This window comes from Megascapheus bottae, chromosome 1 (genome assembly GCF_031878675.1).
Source record: "Megascapheus bottae isolate mThoBot1 chromosome 1, mThoBot2.hap1, whole genome shotgun sequence".
In the NCBI taxonomy this organism is placed as follows: Eukaryota; Metazoa; Chordata; class Mammalia; order Rodentia; family Geomyidae; genus Megascapheus; species Megascapheus bottae.
Window position 1 is genome coordinate 1,971,859 of NC_143509.1, and position 19,337 is coordinate 1,991,195.

The 19,337-nt window shown below is 58.8% G+C and overlaps 2 protein-coding genes across 3 annotated transcripts; one reads left to right on the forward strand and one right to left on the reverse strand.

Annotated features, from left to right (window-relative positions):
* The first annotated feature begins 4,189 nt into the window (after nucleotides 1-4,189).
* Nucleotides 4,190-10,633, forward strand: Ddx39a (DExD-box helicase 39A). 2 transcript variants are annotated; one of them, XM_090335992.1, is made up of 10 exons: nucleotides 4,190-4,278; nucleotides 7,770-7,981; nucleotides 8,061-8,188; nucleotides 8,447-8,539; nucleotides 8,823-9,006; nucleotides 9,397-9,515; nucleotides 9,597-9,728; nucleotides 9,815-9,924; nucleotides 10,009-10,383; nucleotides 10,477-10,633. In XM_090335992.1, the coding sequence occupies exons 2-10, from the start codon at nucleotides 7,774-7,776 to the stop codon at nucleotides 10,616-10,618; spliced, it is 1,491 nt and encodes a 496-aa protein (XP_090192118.1). In that variant the 5' UTR covers nucleotides 4,190-4,278; nucleotides 7,770-7,773; the 3' UTR covers nucleotides 10,619-10,633. The 2 variants fall into 2 exon arrangements, with proteins under 2 accessions (XP_090192118.1, XP_090192128.1); XM_090336002.1 differs by lacking the exon at nucleotides 4,190-4,278 and adding an exon at nucleotides 7,190-7,598.
* Adgre5 (adhesion G protein-coupled receptor E5) lies at nucleotides 10,604-19,129 on the reverse strand. Its single transcript, XM_090336151.1, has 17 exons — nucleotides 19,057-19,129; nucleotides 18,806-18,922; nucleotides 18,503-18,658; nucleotides 15,584-15,730; nucleotides 15,076-15,222; nucleotides 14,947-14,996; nucleotides 14,763-14,840; nucleotides 14,100-14,277; nucleotides 13,679-13,795; nucleotides 13,278-13,498; nucleotides 12,509-12,691; nucleotides 12,177-12,368; nucleotides 11,767-11,993; nucleotides 11,623-11,689; nucleotides 11,285-11,545; nucleotides 11,100-11,204; nucleotides 10,604-11,010 (listed from the first exon to the last, which is right to left on the reverse strand). The coding sequence occupies exons 1-17, from the start codon at nucleotides 19,097-19,099 to the stop codon at nucleotides 10,927-10,929; spliced, it is 2,373 nt and encodes a 790-aa protein (XP_090192277.1). The 5' UTR covers nucleotides 19,100-19,129; the 3' UTR covers nucleotides 10,604-10,926.
* Nucleotides 19,130-19,337: the final 208 nt, after the last annotated feature.

A 19,337-nucleotide genomic window follows, 5' to 3' on the forward strand; every position in this document is an offset into this window, starting at 1 on the left:
CCTGAGCACTGTTCTGGGACTATCTCAAGGCTAGAGCTCTACCACTTGACCCACAGCTCCACTTCTGGCTTTTTTCTATGTATGTGGTACTGAAGAATTGAACCCAGGACTTCATGCATGCTAGGCAAGCACTCGACCACTAGGCCATGGTGTTTGCCCCTAAACTGTCCCTTTGTTTGTGAGAAAAAGGATCTCATTTAAAAAAAAAAAAAAAGGATCCAATTTCTTGCTAGTGGTGTGTGTGTGCGTGTGCGTGTGTGTGTGTGTGTGTGTGTGTGTGTGTGTGTGTGTGTTTCCAATGGGCAAGGTCTTCCCCTTCCTGTGTTTTGGGGGAGAAACAAACAAAATCTGGATGTGTTTTGGTTGTGGTATTTAGAGTCCAGGGCTCCTACCTAAGACCCCATGATCTGATCTGATTTGAAGCATTTGAAGGTTGAGAAGTGGCTGGTTAAGCTAAGTACAGAGCTTCCAATGGGCTGGGGGTGGCCTGGTGTGTATCCAGTAAGACTAGAGTTCTGTACACCATAGCTCCATGTAACAAGACCTATCTCAAAGAAAAAGTGCCCACTGGGGTCACGGGTGTGGCTTAAGGAAACCCAGAGGCAGGGAGGGGAGCCCCACCAATTGGCCTGACCTTATCTGGCCAAGGTGAGAAATATTTTCTTACCTTCCTTCCTTCCTTGCTTGCTTTCATGCCAGTCACAGGGCTTGAACTCAGGGCCTGGGAGATGCTGTCCCACCCTTTTTCTATCCTGTCACTTGAGCCACTGCTCCACTTTGGACTTTTTGGTGGGTAAATGGAGATAAAACTCTCATGGAAGCTGGGCTCTGGTGGTTCACACCTATAATCATAGCTACTCTGGAGGCTATTTGAGGATCATGGTTCAAAGCCAACCTGAGCAGAAAAGTCCATGAGACTTTTACTTCCAATTAACCAAGAGAAAACCAGAAGTGGTTCTAGCCTTGAGATGAAGATCTCAGGAACAGCTCTCAGACCTAAAGTTCAAGCCCTACAACCAAGATAAAAAATAAAAATCCCATGGACTTTCCTTATCTGGCCTGGTTTTGAACCTGGATCCTCAGATCTCAGCCTCCTGAGTAAAGAGGATCACAGGTGGGGCTGGGAGTTTGGCCTAGTGGTGGAGTGCTTGCCTAGCATGCACGAAGACCCAGGTTCGATTCCTCAGTACCACATACATAGAAAAAAGCCAGAAGTGGTGCTGAGGCTCAAGTGGTAGAGCTCTAGCTTTGAGAAAGTCCAAGGACAGTGCTCAGGCCCTGAGCTCAAGCCCAGGACTGCAAAAAAAAAGGATCACAAGGGTGAACCACTGATGCCTAAGTAGCATGAGAAGAATTTTCAAGTGTTCTATGAATGCTCAAGGATTTTATTTGCCAGTCCTGGGGCTTGAACTCAGGTCCTAAGCACTGCCCTTGGGCTTGCTCAAGACTAGAACTCTACCACGAGCCACAGCACCACTTCTGGCAATTTCTGTGTATGTGGTACCAAGGAATTGAACCCAGGGCTTTGTGCATGCTAGGCAAGCACTCTACCACTCAAGGTTTTTTGTTTTTTTTTTTTTTGTGGGTCATGGGGCTTGAACTAGACCTGGGCGCTGTTCCTGAGCTCTTCAGCTCAAGGCTACCGCCCTACCCTTGAGCCGAGCCCCACTTCCCATTTTCTAGAGGTTAGTTGGAGATAAGAATCTCAAGTCCTTTTGAGCCCAGGCTGGATTTGAACCTTGATCCTCAGATCTCAGCCTCCTGAGTAGCTAGGATGACAGGCGTCAGCCACCACGCCCAGCCTGCTCAAGCATTTTTGAAAGGTGGTTCCCACCAGAAGAAAATTCTGACTGTTCTCTGGCTCCCCACACATGGGTACCATGCGTCCTTTTTATCATTTTAGCTCTTTGGGTGGGTGTGTTTCAAGTCTAGGTCTTTGACACATCCAGGATTGAATGAAGCCAATATGACACATGTTAACATTTGCTAATCTGAGCTAGTGGGTGTAATTTAGGACTCTCTGATACTTTCTGCCATTAAAATTTGAGCCATGTTTTTGGGGGGAGGGTGGGCAGGGGGTGATGGTGAACGTGTAGCTTTGGTAAAGGAACTCCTCCCTGGCTGTAGGGCTGGAGAAAATGTGGGAGTGTTTCCAGTGTCTTCCAGAGCTTTCAACACACTCAGGTGGCTTCTGATTTCTCTATAATTCACTTTAGATGATCAGATTACTCCAACATCTACTGCCTCCCACCTGCTTCCCCTGAGCCACTGTCTCTCCCTGGGGACTGGCTGGGCACAACCTCTGGAGTTGTTTAGCCTTGTCCTATAGATCTCCACACATTACATGATCAGGGAGGACTCAGGGCATGCCTCAAGGGATGTGGGTCTGTGATGGGTGAGAGCGCATTCCGGGGGTGGTTGGGCCTCAGGGGGTGGTTGGGCCATGGCTTGCTTTCAGAGGTGGTGACACATAGAACTCACTACCGCCCTCAGTCTGGATCAAACGCCTAGATTTATCAGAACTAAATCAGTCTAATAAGGACAAGACTATATAGTGAAGTTGAGGGGAAACCTGCCTGGAATACAGAATGTCCAGGATCCTGGCACCAGTGGCTCCTAGCTACTCCGGAGGGGGAGATCCGAGGAGAAATAGCTGGAAGCCAGCTTGGACAGGAAAATCCATGAGGTGCTTATGTCCAATTAGCCACCAAAAGGCTGGAAGCAGAGCTCAAGTGGAATAGACCTGGCCTTGAGCATAACAGTTCAGGACAGCGCCCAGTGCCTGAGTTCAAGCCCTAGGGCCAGCACAAAAACAAAAATGAGGGGGGCCAGGAGTGTGGGCTAGTGGTAGAATGCCTGCCTAGCATGCACAAAGGCCTGCGTTTGATTCCTCGGTACCACATAATCAGAAAAAGCCAGACCTGATGCTGTGGCTTGAGCACTAGCCTTGAGCAAAATGTGTCCACATACAGTGCCCAGGCTCTGAGTTCAAGCCCCAGGACTAGCCAAAAATAAATATATAAATAAAATAAAAACTAGAAATGAGGGCTGGGCACCGTGATTCATGGTTCAAAGCCAGTCTGGAGAACTAAAGTTCATGAGACTCTTATCTCCAGTTAAGCACCGGAAAACTGAAGGGTGCTGTGGCTCCAGGGGTAGGGCGGTAGCCTTGGGCTGAAGAGCTCAGAGACTGCAACCAGAGTTCAAGTCCCACGACCACAAAAATGAATAGATAAATAAAAATGAGGGTGGAGACCCTAGGTCTGTTGTGCCAGCACCTGCCTGGCCAAGGGCCTTGAATTGGGCATCCTGCACCCTTCAAAACGTTTTTAGCAAACAGGCAAAGAAAATAAACCCAATCCGGATCAAGTCAAGATGAGCAGCCATCATTTTTTTTCCTTTTTTCTGCCTCATTCATGAAGATGGCCCCGCTCCACGCTGACCCTGCCTTACAATTCGAGTCCGTCCATCCTGGCCTGCTTTCGCCGGGCACCCAGCCACAGACAAAGCCGGCCTGCGCCCGGCTCCACCCACAGGGCAGGAGACCCGAACCTGTACCATCTGCGGGCCAATCGCTCCGTTCGTTTCTTTCTTTTTAACCAGTGCCGGGCTTGAGCTCAGGGCCTGAGCACTGTCCTCGGATTTTGCTCAAGGCTGGAGCTCCACCACCCCTCGAGCCTCGGCTCCACTTCCGGGTTTTTCCACGTCTGTGGCACCCAGGGACTCGAACCCGGGTCTCGGGGCAGGCTAGGCCCGCACTCCACCACCAGGCCACGCCCCCGGCCCTCGCCGTTCTTCTCACAGTTCCTTCCGAGCCTCCCCTGCCGAGGCTTTCCGTGGCCGTGGGCCGCGGCCAATCCAGATGCCGGGTACCCCGGGCACAGCGCGAGAGGCCGGAGCGCACGGGTCTTCAGTTGCCAGCACTAAACATGGCCGCTCTGCGCCCCGCCCCACCCCGGTGTGGGTCACGTGACTGGGGGCGTGGTCTGCCGCTGGCCGGGCTCAGTTGGCCGCGCCTACTTTTTAGAGCAACCAATGAGGCTGAAGCACAAGGCCCACCCTATCGCCCACCCTCTCTCCACCTATCGCCTTCCGGCACTTTCCTCCTGATCCAATCAGAACGCGGCCCTCTTTTAAGTGACAAGACCACGGACCAGTGAGCGGGACCTCAGTCGAATTTAGAAGGCCGGAAGCACGGCCGCTCGAGTCTAGGCGCGCGACACCCAAGCGAAGGCCGTCGGCTCTCCTCGCAGCACGCGGAGGCGAACGGGGTACCAGGTAAGCGGCGGGTCCCGGGCGCGGGGCCACGGTGCGGGAACGTCGGTCCCGGGGCCAGACAGTTGGAGGGAGACGCTGCGGGCTGAGCGGGAGAGAGAGGGAGAGAGAAGGAGGGGCGCGAGACAACAGGGGGCGGGGCGGTTGGGCCGTCCGGGGCGCGCCGCGGCGGCGGCAGCGGCGGCGGTTGGCCTCCGGGGCGCATGCGCGGGCCGCGGGCCGGCCGGCGGTTGGCGCGCGGGACGCCGGGCCCGCTTCCGGCGGGAGGGGCGGGGGTGGGGGTCATGGCGGCGGGGCGCCCGCTCCGGTTTGGGGGTAGACGTGCGTTACCGGACGGAGTCCGCGGCGGCCCGCGTCCTGCCCCGGCGGGGTTCGGGGCCGGGCCGCGTCCCCGTTCTTGCCCCGGGGTTCGGGGGTCACCACGACGCAGGGCCTGGCGATCCTCGTTGGGAAAGTCGGGGCCGGCCCAGCTGTCACCGGGGCCGGTGACCCGCGCGGCCGGCCCCTTCGTGGGTCTCCTCGTCCCCTGTGATTGCTTGCGGTGTCCCGGGCGAACCCCCGGGGCTCGGGCCGCGCCGAGCCGCTGCGCCCGGCCCGTGGGTGTCCCTGCTCAGCTTGGTTGCATGCTGTCGAGCCTGTGGCCCTGGGAGCGAGCGCGGTGTCTCGAGGCTGGGGTGTGCTGCTGTAGAGCTGGGGCGTCTCTCAGCCGACGACCTCCACTTCTGCCTTCCCTCCCACCCCCACCCCGTAGTCAAGGGGACCTAAATCTCTCCGACTCTCCTGCCCCACCCGGCTTCCACACGGGGAGCCTCTCGAGTGGATGGGGTTATAGGTGGGACCCACTGATGGCCTGGTTTACTTGTGTGTGTTTCTCTTGTGTTCTCGGTCAGCCAGGTCGAGAGCTAGGCCTGAGTCCGCACCCAGGGTGACCTGGAGGTCCCCCCCCCCCCCCGTGGTCGACTTCCCTCCTTCCTTTGGCCCCTCCCTGATTCCTTACCACCACTGCAGACAGGTTTTCCTGCTGGCAATCGTACCTTCCATTCCATCTGAGGAATGATCCTGATAGACTCACTCTGAAAACCTGTCAGCGACATGCCTTGGGCCTGGCTGACTTTCTTCTTTTTAGATTTTGCAGTACTGGTGTTTTAACTCAGGGTGTCATGATTTCTAGGCAGGTGCCCTACCACTTGAGCCAGGCCTCAGCCCTGCGCACACATGCTGATACAAGGGCTTAAAATTAAGGCCTTGTGTACTTAGTTTTTTTTTTTTTTTTTTTTCCCCAAAAAAGTTGGTGCTCTATCCCTTGAGCCAGACCTCTAATTGGAGTCTTGAGTTTTTTTCTTCTCCACTTGGCTTTGAACCACAATCCTCAGATGTCAGCCTTCTGAGTGTCTAGGATTATAGGTAGCATCTAGCTAGTGGGGTGCTTTTTTAATTTGATGCAGTACAGGAAGACACACTGGATGAGTGGAACCCTAAAAGATGTGGAGGGTGGAGAGGTGGTGAGGCATTTGAGACCCTGCCTGGCCAAGGAGCCATGAGGACTGAGTAAGCATAGTCTGGAGTCTTGGCCATGAAGGCTCTGGGTGGTAGTGGTAGCGGTAGGGACTCCAGTTCACTCCAAGCATGGTGGGAGGGGGAGGTGTTGAGCACAGCGGCAGAGTGTGGCAAGTCAGACATCATTTACCTTTGGAGTCTCCCTCTGACGGTGGGGAGGGGCTGAGTCCATTGGCATAATCTCAGTGGGAATGATGTCAGATGAACTGGTAGCATGTGCTACACACATAGGGTGGAACATCATTCAATCATTCAGCCATAGAAAACGAGGCTCTGATCATGGGAATGAACCTGGAAAATGGGATGCCGAGGGAGAGAGAAAGCCTGACACAAAAAGGCCTTCTGCTGTATGGTGGTGTTTAGATGAGTTGCCAGAACGTGGAAATGAAGAGATGGAGGGACACAAGTGCTGGTGGCAGCATGGTTAAAGCGTGCAGAAGCATGTGTGTTTGTGCGTTGAAATCAGGCCTGAAGAGCTGTCCCTTAGGCTTGTTTACAAAAGTGATGTACACAGAGGTTAGTTATAGAAGTCAGGTAAAGAGAACATTTCTTTTTGGACTGTATCACCCCATCCCTCGCCTTTTTTTTTTTTTTTTTTTTTCTTTGGCCAGTCATGGGGACTGAACTCAGGGCCTGAGCATCATCCTTGGACTTTCTCAAGGCCAGAGCTCTACCACTTGAGCCACAGCCCCACTTCCAGCTTTTTTTTCTCTACATATGTGGTACTGAGGGATTGAACACAGGTCTTCATGCATCTCTCCAGTTTTTCCCTTCCATCCCTTCCCACCAGTTGTACCCTTGGGCTTTTTGCTCAAGGCTGGTGCTCTGCCATTTGAGCCAGTACTCCTAGCTTTTTGTTGGGAGTACTGGGGTTGAATTTGTGGCTTTACAGTTGCTAGGCAGTTACTCTTATCACCTGAGCCATAATTCTAGCACTTTTTGTTTTATTTAGTTTTCAAATAAAGGCTCATATTTTTACCTGCACCAAAAGCTTTGTTTATGTAATGTACCGCCACACCTAGTTTATTGGTTGAAATGGAATTTTGATGATCTTTTCCCCAATCTTTCTGATCTCTTCTGCCTCCTGAGTAGCTGGGATTACAGGAGTGACCCTGTGCTTGGCCTGTTTCCAGTATTTTTGTTGTTGTTTTTTCTTTCCAGTCCTGGGGTTTGAACTCAGGATCTGGGCACTCTTTGGTCAAGGCTAGCGCTCTACCATTTGAGCCACAGCTCCACTTCTGGCTTTTTTGTGTATCTGGTACTGAAGAATCAAACCCAGAGCTTCCTGCATGCTAGGTGAGCACTCTACCACTAGGCCACACTGGGCCTGTTTTGGTGACTTTTTTAGCATGTAAAAAGTTGGGCAGTGGCTCACACCTGTCATCCTAGCTACCCAGGAGGCTGTGATCTGGGGATCAAGGTTCAAAGCCAGCCCGGCACAAAAGGACCTGAGACTCTTATCTCCAATTAATCTCTAGAAAACTGGCAGTGGTGCTTGGGTCAAGGGTAGGGTGGAAACTTTGAGCTGAAGAGCTGAGACAGCACCCAGGCCCAGTTCAAGCCCCATGACCCAACAACAACAATCTCAGTAAAGCTACTTTAATTTTAAAGATAGAGGATGGTAGTGGCACTTTGGGGACAAAGTGGCAAAAAGTGGCCAGATAGACCTGGAAGGAGGGAGGCGGGTGCAAGCTGAGAGAAACGACGCCAGCAGAGACTGGAAGCTGGCTTGGGGGAGGAGCCGTGTTCCTGAGGTGTTCCTGAGGGTCAGTTCCACACCCTGGGATCTCTGGTCCCACCCCAGGATGCCTAGGGGCTGGGTGGGTTTGATCCCAGGGGTTGATCAGGACTGAACCTGAAGAGAGGAATGGATTTGTGCCAAGCCGGGCCTGGGTATGTACTGGGTGAGCTCAGCCTGGCTCTGCCTCCCTCGCCAGGAACATGGCGGAGCAGGACGTGGAGAATGAGCTTTTGGATTACGAGGAGGATGAAGAGCCCCAGGCGCCTCCGGAGAGCACCCCCGCTCCCCCCAAGAAGGACGTCAAGGGCTCCTACGTGTCCATCCACAGCTCAGGCTTCCGGGACTTCCTGCTGAAGCCAGAGCTGCTCAGGGCCATCGTGGACTGTGGCTTCGAGCACCCGTCCGAAGGTACTGCCCAGCGCACAGCCAGCGGGCCGCCCTCGCCACGCCCTCGGGGAGCCCTTCACTCTCGCCCTTCTCCCCCCAGTGCAACACGAGTGCATCCCCCAGGCCATCCTGGGCATGGACGTCCTGTGCCAGGCCAAGTCCGGGATGGGCAAGACCGCCGTGTTTGTGCTGGCCACCCTGCAGCAGATTGAGCCCGTCAGCAGCCAGGTGTGTGCTGGGGCCAGGGCCCGCCATGGGCACCCCAGGACAGAGGGCGTCCTGGAGAGCATCCCCACACTCCCACGGGAAGCTGCACACACCCTGTGTTGCTGGGTGCCCGGGGCGCGCACAGTGGGGGCCCGGCAGCCATGGGGGGGCAGGCAGGTTCCGCAGGCTGGTCTGCTCTGCTGCTGGTGTGCAGGTGCTGGCCAAGGCAGGCGGGTGCCCCAGTGCTGCCCGGCCTCACCCCCCTGCCCCCCTCCCCAGGTGGTGGTGCTGGTCATGTGCCACACAAGGGAGCTGGCCTTCCAGATCAGTAAGGAGTACGAGCGTTTCTCCAAGTACATGCCCAGTGTCAAGGTGAGCCCGCGGCCCCCGCCCGGCCCGCACCCATTACCAGGCTGGCTCCTGCCGCTGCCTTCGAGGTTTGTGGGTTTATGCGCCTTAAAAGCCTGCTGAATTATGCATGGCCCTCTAGGGCCTGGCTCCCGGCCTGCTGCACCAGCTTCCTTTCCTCCCGGGCCTGCCTGGGTCCCCAGAGGCAGGGTGCTGGAGGCCCTTGGCCACTGCCAGCCCCGTGCCATCCCCGCCACTCGGCCTGGCAGGCACGTGGATGGTGAAGCAACTCCCTGGGGCCCCACAGGTGTCCGTGTTCTTCGGGGGCCTCTCCATCAAGAAGGATGAAGAAGTGCTGAAGAAGAACTGTCCCCACGTGGTGGTGGGGACGCCAGGCCGGATCCTGGCGCTGGTGCGGAACCGGACCCTCAACCTGAGGAACGTGAAGCACTTTGTGCTGGACGAGTGCGACAAGATGCTGGAGCAGCTGGGTGGGTGTCCGCGCCTGGCGTCGGCACCGGGCTTCACCCTGCTGGAGGGCTTGTCGCTGGTCACCTAGCCTCGTGGCGCACGGGGGCCCCGGGTGGGCACGGGAGGCCGGCTCCAGGCCTGGCCGGGGGTCGGGGGGCCCGGGCACGGGGCCGGGCGCAGCCGCGCTCACGCCAGCTGTCTCTGCCTCAGGCTCCCCAGCCCGAAGCGCGGCTCGGCTCGAGGCGCCCTGGCACGGCTGCTCCGCGCTGGCCGCTGGCGGCGTAAGTGGACCGCGGCTCCTCCCGCGCCCGCCGTGCCCGGCACGCGGCCACCGCTCCCCCGGCGTGGGGTGGGACGGGGCGGGGCGCGCGGCTGCTCACGCCCCCGCCTGCTTCTTGGCCCGCATGCAGACATGCGGCGGGACGTGCAGGAGATCTTCCGGCTCACCCCGCACGAGAAGCAGTGCATGATGTTCAGCGCCACCCTGAGCAAGGAGATCCGGCCCGTGTGCAGGAAGTTCATGCAGGACGTGAGTACGGGGCCCGCCGCCTGCCCCCGCGCGCCTGCGCGCCCCGGGCGCCCAGTGAGCCCCGCCGCCTCTTCCCCACAGCCCATGGAGGTGTTTGTGGACGACGAGACGAAGCTCACGCTGCACGGGCTGCAGCAGTACTACGTGAAGCTCAAGGACAGCGAGAAGAACCGCAAGCTCTTCGACCTGCTGGACGTGCTGGAGTTTAACCAGGTGATGCCCCGCCCGGCCCCGCTGGCGCCCGCCAGGCCCGCACCCGCGGGCTGACTGCACTGCCCGCCCCGCCCTCCCACCCACAGGTGGTGATCTTCGTGAAGTCCGTGCAGCGCTGCATGGCGCTGGCGCAGCTCCTCGTGGAGCAGAACTTCCCGGCCATCGCCATCCACCGGGGCATGGCCCAGGAGGAACGGTGAGTGCCCGCTGCCTGCCCTGCCCCGTCCCGCCAGCCACGCGCCCGCCACACGGCCCGGCTCACGCCCGCCTGTCCCCACAGCCTGTCACGCTACCAGCAGTTCAAGGACTTCCAGCGCCGGATCCTGGTGGCCACCAACCTGTTCGGCAGGGGCATGGACATCGAGCGTGTCAACATCGTCTTCAACTACGACATGCCGGAGGACTCGGACACCTACCTGCACCGCGTGAGTGTCCGCACACGCCTGGCCCCTGCCCAGCTCTCCCGACAGCCCCCCCTGACCTGCCTGCCTGCCTGCCTCTCCCCAGGTGGCCCGCGCGGGCCGCTTCGGCACCAAAGGCCTTGCGGTCACCTTCGTGTCGGACGAAAACGACGCCAAGATCCTCAACGATGTGCAGGACCGCTTCGAGGTGAACGTGGCCGAGCTGCCCGAAGAGATCGACATCTCCACATACAGTGAGCGCGGGGCTGGGCAGGGGTTGGGGGGCGGTGGCAGGGCCCTTGCCCCCCCTTCCCACCCCCTCCTCACCCGCCTCCCCTGTCTTGCAGTCGAGCAGAGTCGGTAACCACGGAAGTGGCACCGGGGACCTCACCCACTCCCCCGAGCCTGGCCTTGCCTCCCCGGCCTCATGCACGCGCGGCACGGCATCTCTTTTTACTGTTGCAAAGCTGTAGATTTGTGTACGAATAAATTTTTATTATGGAATCCTGGCTCCTGGCGCAGTGTGGTGTGTCTCCATCCCTGGAGCCCTTTGGCGTCCACACCCCACCAGAGAGCCAGGCCGCGGGTACCAGTGATACTCAATGTTCACAACACACAACGTAGAAAAGGGTCCACAGACAACAACAAAACATGCCGACGTCCACACCTTCTGGGCAGGAGCTCGCGGCCTCGTACCGTGAGCCTCAGCGGCTTGAGTCCTAGCTTAAGAAAGCCGAGGCCGGGCCCCAGCTGAGAAGTGGGGGGCTTGGCCCCCCACCTGCGGTCGCAAACCTAGATCACTCCGGCCCCCCTGTGGGGCTGCCCAGGCTGTGCCGGGCCTCGCTCCCGGGCTCACACCCCGACTCCGAGGGCCTCAGGGCCTGCAAGGCAGACAGCACACAGTGAGGACCGCCTGCCCTCGTCTGTCCTCCCGTCCCCTGGTGACTCCGTCTCCCCAGGCTGCGCGTACCCTTGTCTGCTGGCTCGTGCCCGTGCTGGACGAGTGGGAAGAGCTGAACTCCGAGTATTTGCCCCCGACCATGGCAGAGGCCCACCTGCGGTACTCCTCACGCACCTGCGGCAAGAAGGCCCTGGTCAGGCAGGCAGGGCCAGCCGGGGACCCCACGCCCGCGCCCCGCCGCCCGCGCCCCGCACCTTCTTGTTGAGCAGGCAGAGCAGCAGGAAGAGGAAGAGCCCCTGCAGGCAGTTGAGCAGCGTGAACACGTAGGACAGCGCCACGCTGTGCGGGTCGAAGAGGAACAGGCCGAACACCCACGTGACGCCCAGCACGAAGAGCTGCGCCACGGCCGTGACCGTGAGCACGCGCGCCCTCTGCAGCCGCTTCAGGTCGGGGTTGATCTCCGAGAACTTCTGCGTGAGCCTCCACACGGTGATCACGAAGATGACAGCGTTGCACTGCGGGGCGGGAGGGGTCAGTGCCGGGAGGGGAAGGGAGGAGGGGCGCGAGGGCCGGGCCCCCACCCCCCGCTCACCAGAATGACGAAGGCCAGCGGCCCCACGAAGCTCCAGAGGAAGCCCTGCTCCAGACTCAGCCAGCAGCTGGAAGGAGCGGGAGGGGGCGTCAGTCCGGGGTCCCCAGCGCCCCGGGGCGGGCCTCACCCGCGCCCACTACTCACTAGGTGGGGCGGCCATAGCCCTCGCTGTAGACGACGGCCGACACGGCCACGATGACCAGCGGCACGCCGTAGCCCAGCAGGCACTGCCAGCGCGTGCGCAGGCCCTGGCCGCGGAAGACGTGCACCACCAGGAAGTAGAGCTCCAGGCCCTCCAGGCTCATCCAGCAGAAGGCGGCCAGGAAGCAGTAGTGCAGCAGCGCGGCCACCAGGCGGCAGCGCGTTCCCACCTGCGGGGGCGGGGCTCGTCAGGGAGGCGGGGCCAGAGCTGGCGGGGCCAACCTCAGAGGCCCCGGAAGAGGGGCGGGGCCAACCTCAGGAGCCCTGGTGGGCGGGCCCGCAAGCTGTCAGCTCGCAGTGCTGGGAGGGCTCAGGCAGGCAGGCAGGCAGGCAGGCAGGCAGGCAGGCCTCACCTTGCCGCCTTCGTTCTCCACGCCAGCCAGGAATACCGCCGAGCCCACGAAGAGGCAGAGGCACAGGTGCAGGTGCACCGTGGTACGCGAGCTCTGGATGGAGCGTACCAGCAGGAAGGTGAGGATGCACATCAGCAGGCAGACGAGTGACAGCGACATCCCCACTTTTGTGATCAGTGCCAACCTGGGGTCCTAGGGGAAGGTAGGGTGGAGGGACAAACAGGAGGTAGTGGGCTCGGAATGGCTGCACTAATTCTCTGCCCTCTCACCAGCAAGGGGTGCGCGACCACAGGGCGCCCTTGAGTAGTTGGCAGGCGGCATCCCTCACTCACCTGGACGTGGTAGTGGGCCATGAGGATGGCGAAGCTGCTTAGGTGCTGGCACTGGCATGTGGCAATGCTACTCTCTTTGCCCACCAGATGGCATCCTTCCGTGGACCAGTGTCCACTCCTGTTGCCGTCCTCCCCTTTCCAGAAAGCACAGATGACCTCATCTCGAGGCCCAAGTGTCTCCGGCTATGGGCAGACAGGGGTGATCAGACAGACTGGCTTCAAGCCCTAGCCTTACATCCAGGATTTGAGCTGAGCCAAAGGAAGGCTACTTTTCAAACTAAAGGAATACCTACTGAGCAGGACTCTGGCAGCTCACACCTATAATCCCAACTACTCAAGAGGCTGAGATCTAAAGATCACAGCTCAAATCCAGCCCAGGCAGGAAAGGCCATAAGACTTAGCTACAATTAACCACCAAAAAAAGCCAAAAAAAAAAAAGAGCTGTGGCTCAGCAGTGGTACAGCAGCAGCTCTGAGTGAAACAGCAACGTGAGAGTATGAAGCACTGAGTTTGGTATCCAGTACCAGCATATGGGGGGGGAGGAGATTGGACAGTCTCGTGAGAAGGTGGCCCCTGAACAGAGACAGATAAGAACTGACTCACACACAGAGCAGCCCAGGCAGATGTCCCGGCAACTGCCAAGGTCCTGAGATCTCATTTCAGCTAGAACAGATTGGGTAGATCTGGGGATAGGAGGGTGAAGTGACCCCTTTACTTGGACTGTAGAGCTGAACATCTAGGCCCATGACCCCAATCCAATTGGACTCACCAAGTATGAGAAGTTGAAGGTGACTGGGGAGGGGAGTTTCTTTGTGTTTGTGTTGGTCAGAAACACAGAATTGACATCAGAGAGAAATCGGAGCTGTGCGCCCAGGACGGGGCTCTCGTAGGTCTCCTCTAGCATGGCCAGCCTCCCATCCAGGTCCAAGGAGGCGTTAGCCAGCCAGTTCTTCAAGTTTGGATTGGACAGGATGCCTGCCACAGTAGGGCCTGGGGATACACATTAGGCATGCTCTCTAACTGCCCTCCTTTACTCTGGCCCAGCCTCCCTCTTTAGGACAGCTGGTTCAGGCTCAGCTCAGCCACCCTGAGCCCAGAGCTCCTCCTATTGGCTCCTGGATCTCGCCCTGCTCCCTCCCTCTCCCAGAGGCTCCATCTGTGGACCCCTACCATCTCCAGAGGTTTCATTTCCAATTGCTACAGCCCAGTTTAGCATCATCTGAGCCTGGCTATGTCCGACTGTGGTGCTACCAGTCTTCTTCTGCTTCTGGACCATCAGGGACAACTCTGAGAAAAGAAGCGCAGTGACCAGGGGCTCTCCAGGTTAATAATGGAGTCTAGGGGGCCGGGAGTTTGGCCTAATGGTAGAATGCTTGCCTAGCATGCATGAAGACCCGGGTTTTGATTCCTTGGCACCACATATATAGAAAAAAGCCGGAAGTGGAGCTGTGGCTCAAGTGGTAGAACACTAGCCCTGAGCACGAAGAGACTCAGGGACAGCGCCCAGGCTAGAGTTCAAGGCCTACAACTGACAAATGCAACCACAGACAGAATGGAGCCTGGGATGTGGCCGGGCAGTGTGAAGTCTCACTTGTGCTGGCACTGGAGGTGTAGCTGAAAGGCCCCACGGGCAGTGACTTGGCCAACTTCCTCAGTGTGCCTTCCATGCCCACCAGCATGTGGGAGGCCATTCGGTGCCGGGAAGGCATGCTCAGCCTTTCCATGTCTCCCAGGGCATCCAGCAGTTCATCCAGGGCCTCGATGAGTTTCTGGGGGTGAGGGGTGACAGATGAGAGAGCAGCTGCGTTACTGGATCAGAGATGCGTGAAGGCTGTGGACCTCTGTCCCCAGCAGCACCAGTCACCCAGGTCACCTGAGTCAGCGGGATAATTCAGGTGCCAGAAAATCCATTTATTCTTGAACTCCCCACCCTCTCACGTAGCTGTTTCCACTCAAGACTAGCACTCTACTACTTGAGCTACATCTCTACTTCCAACTTTTTGGTAGTAAATGGAGGCTCACATCCCTTCCTGCTCCAGCTTCTTTTTATCTTGAACTTCTGGCTAAAGCAATCCTCTGGCCCTAGTCTCTGAATAGCTGGGATTACAAGTGTGTGCCACCTATGTGCCCCAGGTGCCTGCTCCCACATGAAATGCTTCACCAATGTCCTGCCTGGGTCTGGTTGAGCCCTGTCTGGCTGCTGGCAGAGATCCCCACACCTCCCCTGACCCCAGGTCTCCTGTGCCCTGCTCACCTGGATGGTTTCCGGCGCTTCCTGTGGCTTGAAGTCTCTGCTCAGGTTCTGCACCTTCCCCAAGAAGAAGTCAAGTGCCTAGGGGGACAGAGGGGAGCGCTCGGAGCCCGGCCTGGTGCGGGGTGCGTGGGGCGGTGGCCGAGGGGACTCCCCCACTCCCCCACCCCGCCCCGCCGCCCCTCACCGGGCTCTGGACTCCGGAGGGCCTCGTCCAGGCAGGGAAGGCTGAGATCTCTGCGGGGGACAGAACGGGGTCTGGTGAGCTGGGGCGGGGGCGGGGGGCGGGGGCAGGGCCCGGGCCGGGGCTCTGTACCTTGGCACACAATCTTCCTCGGGTCGCTGGGGGACCCCGGCAGCGGCTGCCAGCCCGGGGGGCAGCGGCACTTGTAGGATCCCACGGTGTTGATGCAGATGGCGGAGCTGTGGCACACGGACAAACCGGAGAGGCACTCGTCCATGTCTGGGGACAACAGGAAGGGATCAGACCCCGACCCCGCCCGCTGGGGACCCGCGGTGGTCGCGGCGCCAGTGCGCGGGCTGTGGACGCTCTGGACTGGCGTCCGCTGTTAGCAGTCAGCGGCCCGGGTCCTCCGGTCCCCCCGACGGCGGTGCCCGGCTCTGCTCTCAGGACCAGACAGGGACTCCACGTCCAGCCGGGACGCCGCCAGGGCGCCACCGGACCCGGGGGCGTGGCCAAGCGGGGCGTGGTTAGCGGAGGGGCGTGGCCAAGCGTGGGCAAGGGCGTGGTTAAGCGTGGGTGCGTGTAGCCGGTGGGCGTGGTCGTGGTGGGCGTGGCCGGCCTAGGCCTCTAAGCTGTGGACCTTGGCACTGGGTGTCTGGCGGGCCGTCGGGGGATCCGGGGATCGGCCTCCAGCCGGGTCGGCAGCGGCACTCGTAGCTGCCGGCTTTGTTGAGGCAATGGGTGGAGTTGTGGCAGGGGTTGCGGCCGGAGGTGCATTCGTTCACATCTGAGGACAAAGCCGGAGGGTCAGACCCGACCCCACCCTCGGTCACCGCCCCGCTTCTCCGAGGCCGGTGCCCGCGCCTGGTGCCCGCCAGCGTCACCACCGCAGCCAGTGACGTGGCCCTGGCAACTTGGGCATGGAGGGGGCACGGCGCCCAAGAGCAGGTGATGCCAGGAGAGAATCTGAGTCGCGGGGCTGGACTTCCTGACGGAGCGCTTGCTCCTTTCCTGGCCATGGTGAAGTCCACTTCTTAGAGATGGAAGGACGAGCTGCTTCCCGGGGAGGCAGGAAGGCGCAAGGGCCCTGTTCCGTGGCGAGACCTTCCTGGCATCCGAGTCCTCCGCACGGCCTGACAGGCGGGACTGACCTGGGGCTTCCTGGGTTGCATCCCTGCTGCTGTGCAGCCCCGCAGGCCTCCTGGGGTCCCTGCAGACCCCGGGGCTCTGCTGTCAGTCGTCCACATCAGGAGAGGATGGGGAAAGAGGGCTCAGCCACGGCAGCTAGGCTGGGTGTCTGCCCGTCTCCTGCAAACAAGCATCTGGAATGTTCTGTGGTGGTCGCTGGGTTCTAGTTCCACGGAGCTATTCTGTGATCTTGGTGGCAGATGTGATCTCCTCTGCCACCAGCTGGGCCCGGAGTGTCACCACACCTGGGTTCCAGCTGTAGATTGAGAGCAAAGGCCTGGTGGGCCTAGTAGGAACCCAATGTGGACAGACACGGTGGCTCCAAGCACCAGTGTGGTCCTGGCTCCCAGTGGCAACCTTTGCCCCGATTCCGCTGGGCGTAATGGCTGAGGGCTCCAGAGTTCTGGGGACTTGGCAGGGCGACTCTCTTGTCCACTGGAACCAGGCGAGGCGGCCCTGTGCAGATGTCCTAGGGTGTGGCTCGATGGTGGGGACAGGCACCCCCCCCACAGTGGGGCTGACAGCAGCTGGGCAGGGCGGGGAGTCTGTCCATAGGTGAGGACAAGGCAGATGCTTATAACTGCAATCAAGCAAGGTCAAGATGGTCAAAGCCTGTGTTACTGGGGTGCCTGAGGTTTCTGTCACTTGTTCCTCATTCCCCCTTGGGACTCCATCCCGGTGGTGGCTGGGATTCTAGTCAACGCCATCAGGAGAGGGTGGGCCATGGTCCAGCACGACTTTCCTTTTCTTCCTCTGTGGTCCACACTGGAGTCTCCTCCTCTCCCAGCTGTGGTGTAGGGTGGCTCAGTGTCCTCTGCCTACCACCTCCTGGGCACAACTTCAGGCCACAATTGCTTGGGCCAGGAGCTGCACAGAGGCCCAGCAGCAGAGAAGGGGTGCTTGAGTCACCTCCTGGCGGGACCCGTACCAGGGAAAGTGGCTGGCCCTCTGGTATCCTTTATCCTGAGTCTCCAGGCTGAAGTCCTGGGTCCATCGAGGTAGGGGGGAAGGTCGAAGAGGGTTTCAGGTGAGGCTGAGCCCATGTGGTCCCCAGAGGGGGCAGGTGGCACTTGGAGATCCCTGGCCACCAGGAGAGGACAGTCACAGTGCTAGGATGAGAATCCCAAATGCAGCTCTGCTTTTGGTTGATGCAAATGAAATGCAAATTGGCAGGGGAGCATTTGAACTTCTGGAAGTGGCCCTTGGTTCTGAGAGGAGATGGGACCAGTGACCAGACATTGAAGGACAGTTGAGAAAGAAGTAGAGGGGCCCAGCCAGGCGCAGACCTGTGTGTGTGTGTGTCCTTGGGTCCTGGACTCTTAAGAGATACAGCCTCAGACTCTCACAGGTCCTACGACTGGGCATGGCCCACTGGCAGAGGGCGTGCTTCTGTGCCAGGGAGTGGCTCACTGTTAAGGGTTGGTCCATTGGCTGGGTGTGGCTCAATGACAGGTGGCTCAAAGCAAAGGAGGTTGGCCTAGCAGCTGGGGCGTGGCTTAGTGGTGATCTCTTGGTGGGGTCGAGCTGTGGGCGTGGCTCCGCGGAAGGGGCGTGGCCTGGTGACAGAGCCCGTTCCTGGCAAGTTCATAAATAGCAACACAAAAGCAAAGAAACCTAGCTACTCACCAGCCATTGAAAGAATCACAGTGGCTCACGCCTGTCATTCTAGCCACTCAAGAGCAATCGAGCATGAAGCCACACCCCTGGTCTTGCTCCCAGCCCTGGACTTCTACTTTTATTTTTACCTTTCAAAACTAGGGAAGATCCCCCCCAATCCATTTTTTTTAACAAAAATCACAAAGAGGGGCCGGGAGATTGGCCTAGTGGTAGAGTGCTTGCCTAGAAGACCTGGGTTTGATTCCTCGGTACCATATACGTAGCAAAAAGCCAGAAGTGGTGCTGTGGCTCAAGTGGTAGAGCCCTAGCCTTGAGAAAATCCATGGACAGTGCTCAGGCCCTGAGCCCAAGCCCAGGACTGGCAAAAAAAAAAAAAGATTATTATTGCATTTCACACATCAAAAATATCATTGGTTTGGCAGTAGTGGGGAATGAACCCATGTCCTCACAGTTGCCAGGCAAGTATCCTGCCACCTGAGCTGGTTAATTTGAGTACAGGGGACCCTCTGCAGCTGGCTAGCCCAGCCTAGCTGGCAGAACAAGTCCTCTTGCCTTGGCCCTCCACCGGCTAGGATTGCACTTGCTGCCGGCATGCGCCCCTGGGCAGAGCTTTCTGGGTAATCGGCCTGACGATCAGACATGCACAGCAGCCCTGCCTCGCCTCTCCGCACTGGGTGCAGGTGCACGCACACCTGTCTCCCCTCCAGGCACTGGGTTTACCACCATTCCATGGTGATCGGGAGGTGGCTCTCACCTTGACACGTGTTCTCACTCTCGTTCTTGAATATTTTCTCCCCAGACTCCAGCGCATATCCCGGGCTGCAGGTACAATGATAGCTCCCTTCTGTGTTCTCGCAGTCTGCAAATTTCCCGCAGGATGTCCTCAAAGGTGGAGCACACTCGTTGATGTCTGTGACACACAGGTCAAAGGTCACCTCCCCAGTGAGTGACTTCTCCCAACCTGACCTCCTCCCCCCACCCAGCACTGGAGCTGATGCTGGCTTTGAAAAGAATCATGGGTCCCCCCCCATGGCTGCCCAGCGCCCAGCCTCTGTACCGTCACAGCTCCCATCGGGGCTGGAGATGATTTCCTCCTCTGAGCTGAAGCCCGGCTCACAGCGGCAGGTGGTGGCACTGAGACACTTGGAGTTTCGAGGACACCACTTGGCACAGCCTGCAGGGACGGAGGGGCAGTGTCACCCCAGACGAGGGCCCTGGGGAAAGGGCACTGTGTCCTCCCTGGGGTGAGGGGAGGGGACCCTTTCCCCCAGGCTCCTGGAGGGGACCCAGTGCTCCCTGCAGACTCACCTCCTGTCTTCTGGGCTCCAGCTCCCCACAGACTCAGCACCATGCACAGCACTGCAACAGAGCGAGGGAGGCGTCAGGGGCACCAGAAGGGGGCGCCTCTAAGGGCTGGGGGCCACTGACTGCCGCCCCCCCCATTGAACTGTGTCCATCTGAAAGGCAGAACTCATGTGACCAGGGGTAATGATGCTTGCCTATAATCCCGCCTTCAGGAGGCCAAGGCAGGAGGATCACAAGTTCAAGTCCTGCCTGGGCTGCAGACTAAGACTGACTTCAGAAATTAA

Excerpts from the sequence above, each read along its gene's own strand:
- Ddx39a (XM_090335992.1), top strand. The coding sequence starts at position 7,774 with ATGGCGGAGCAGGACGTGGAGAATGAGCTTTTGGATTACGAGGAGGAT. Across the intron at positions 8,540-8,822 it reads AGTACATGCCCAGTGTCAAG|GTGTCCGTGTTCTTCGGGGG; the intron begins GTGAGCCCGCGG and ends GGGGCCCCACAG. Across the intron at positions 9,516-9,596 it reads GCAGGAAGTTCATGCAGGAC|CCCATGGAGGTGTTTGTGGA; the intron begins GTGAGTACGGGG and ends TCTTCCCCACAG.
- Adgre5 (XM_090336151.1), bottom strand. The coding sequence starts at position 19,099 with ATGGTGCTGAGTCTGTGGGGAGCTGGAGCCCAGAAGACAGGAG. Across the intron at positions 14,997-15,075 it reads GAGGAAGATTGTGTGCCAAG|AGATCTCAGCCTTCCCTGCC; the intron begins GTACAGAGCCCC and ends TGTCCCCCGCAG. Across the intron at positions 11,994-12,176 it reads TGGAGAACGAAGGCGGCAAG|GTGGGAACGCGCTGCCGCCT; the intron begins GTGAGGCCTGCC and ends CCGCCCCCGCAG.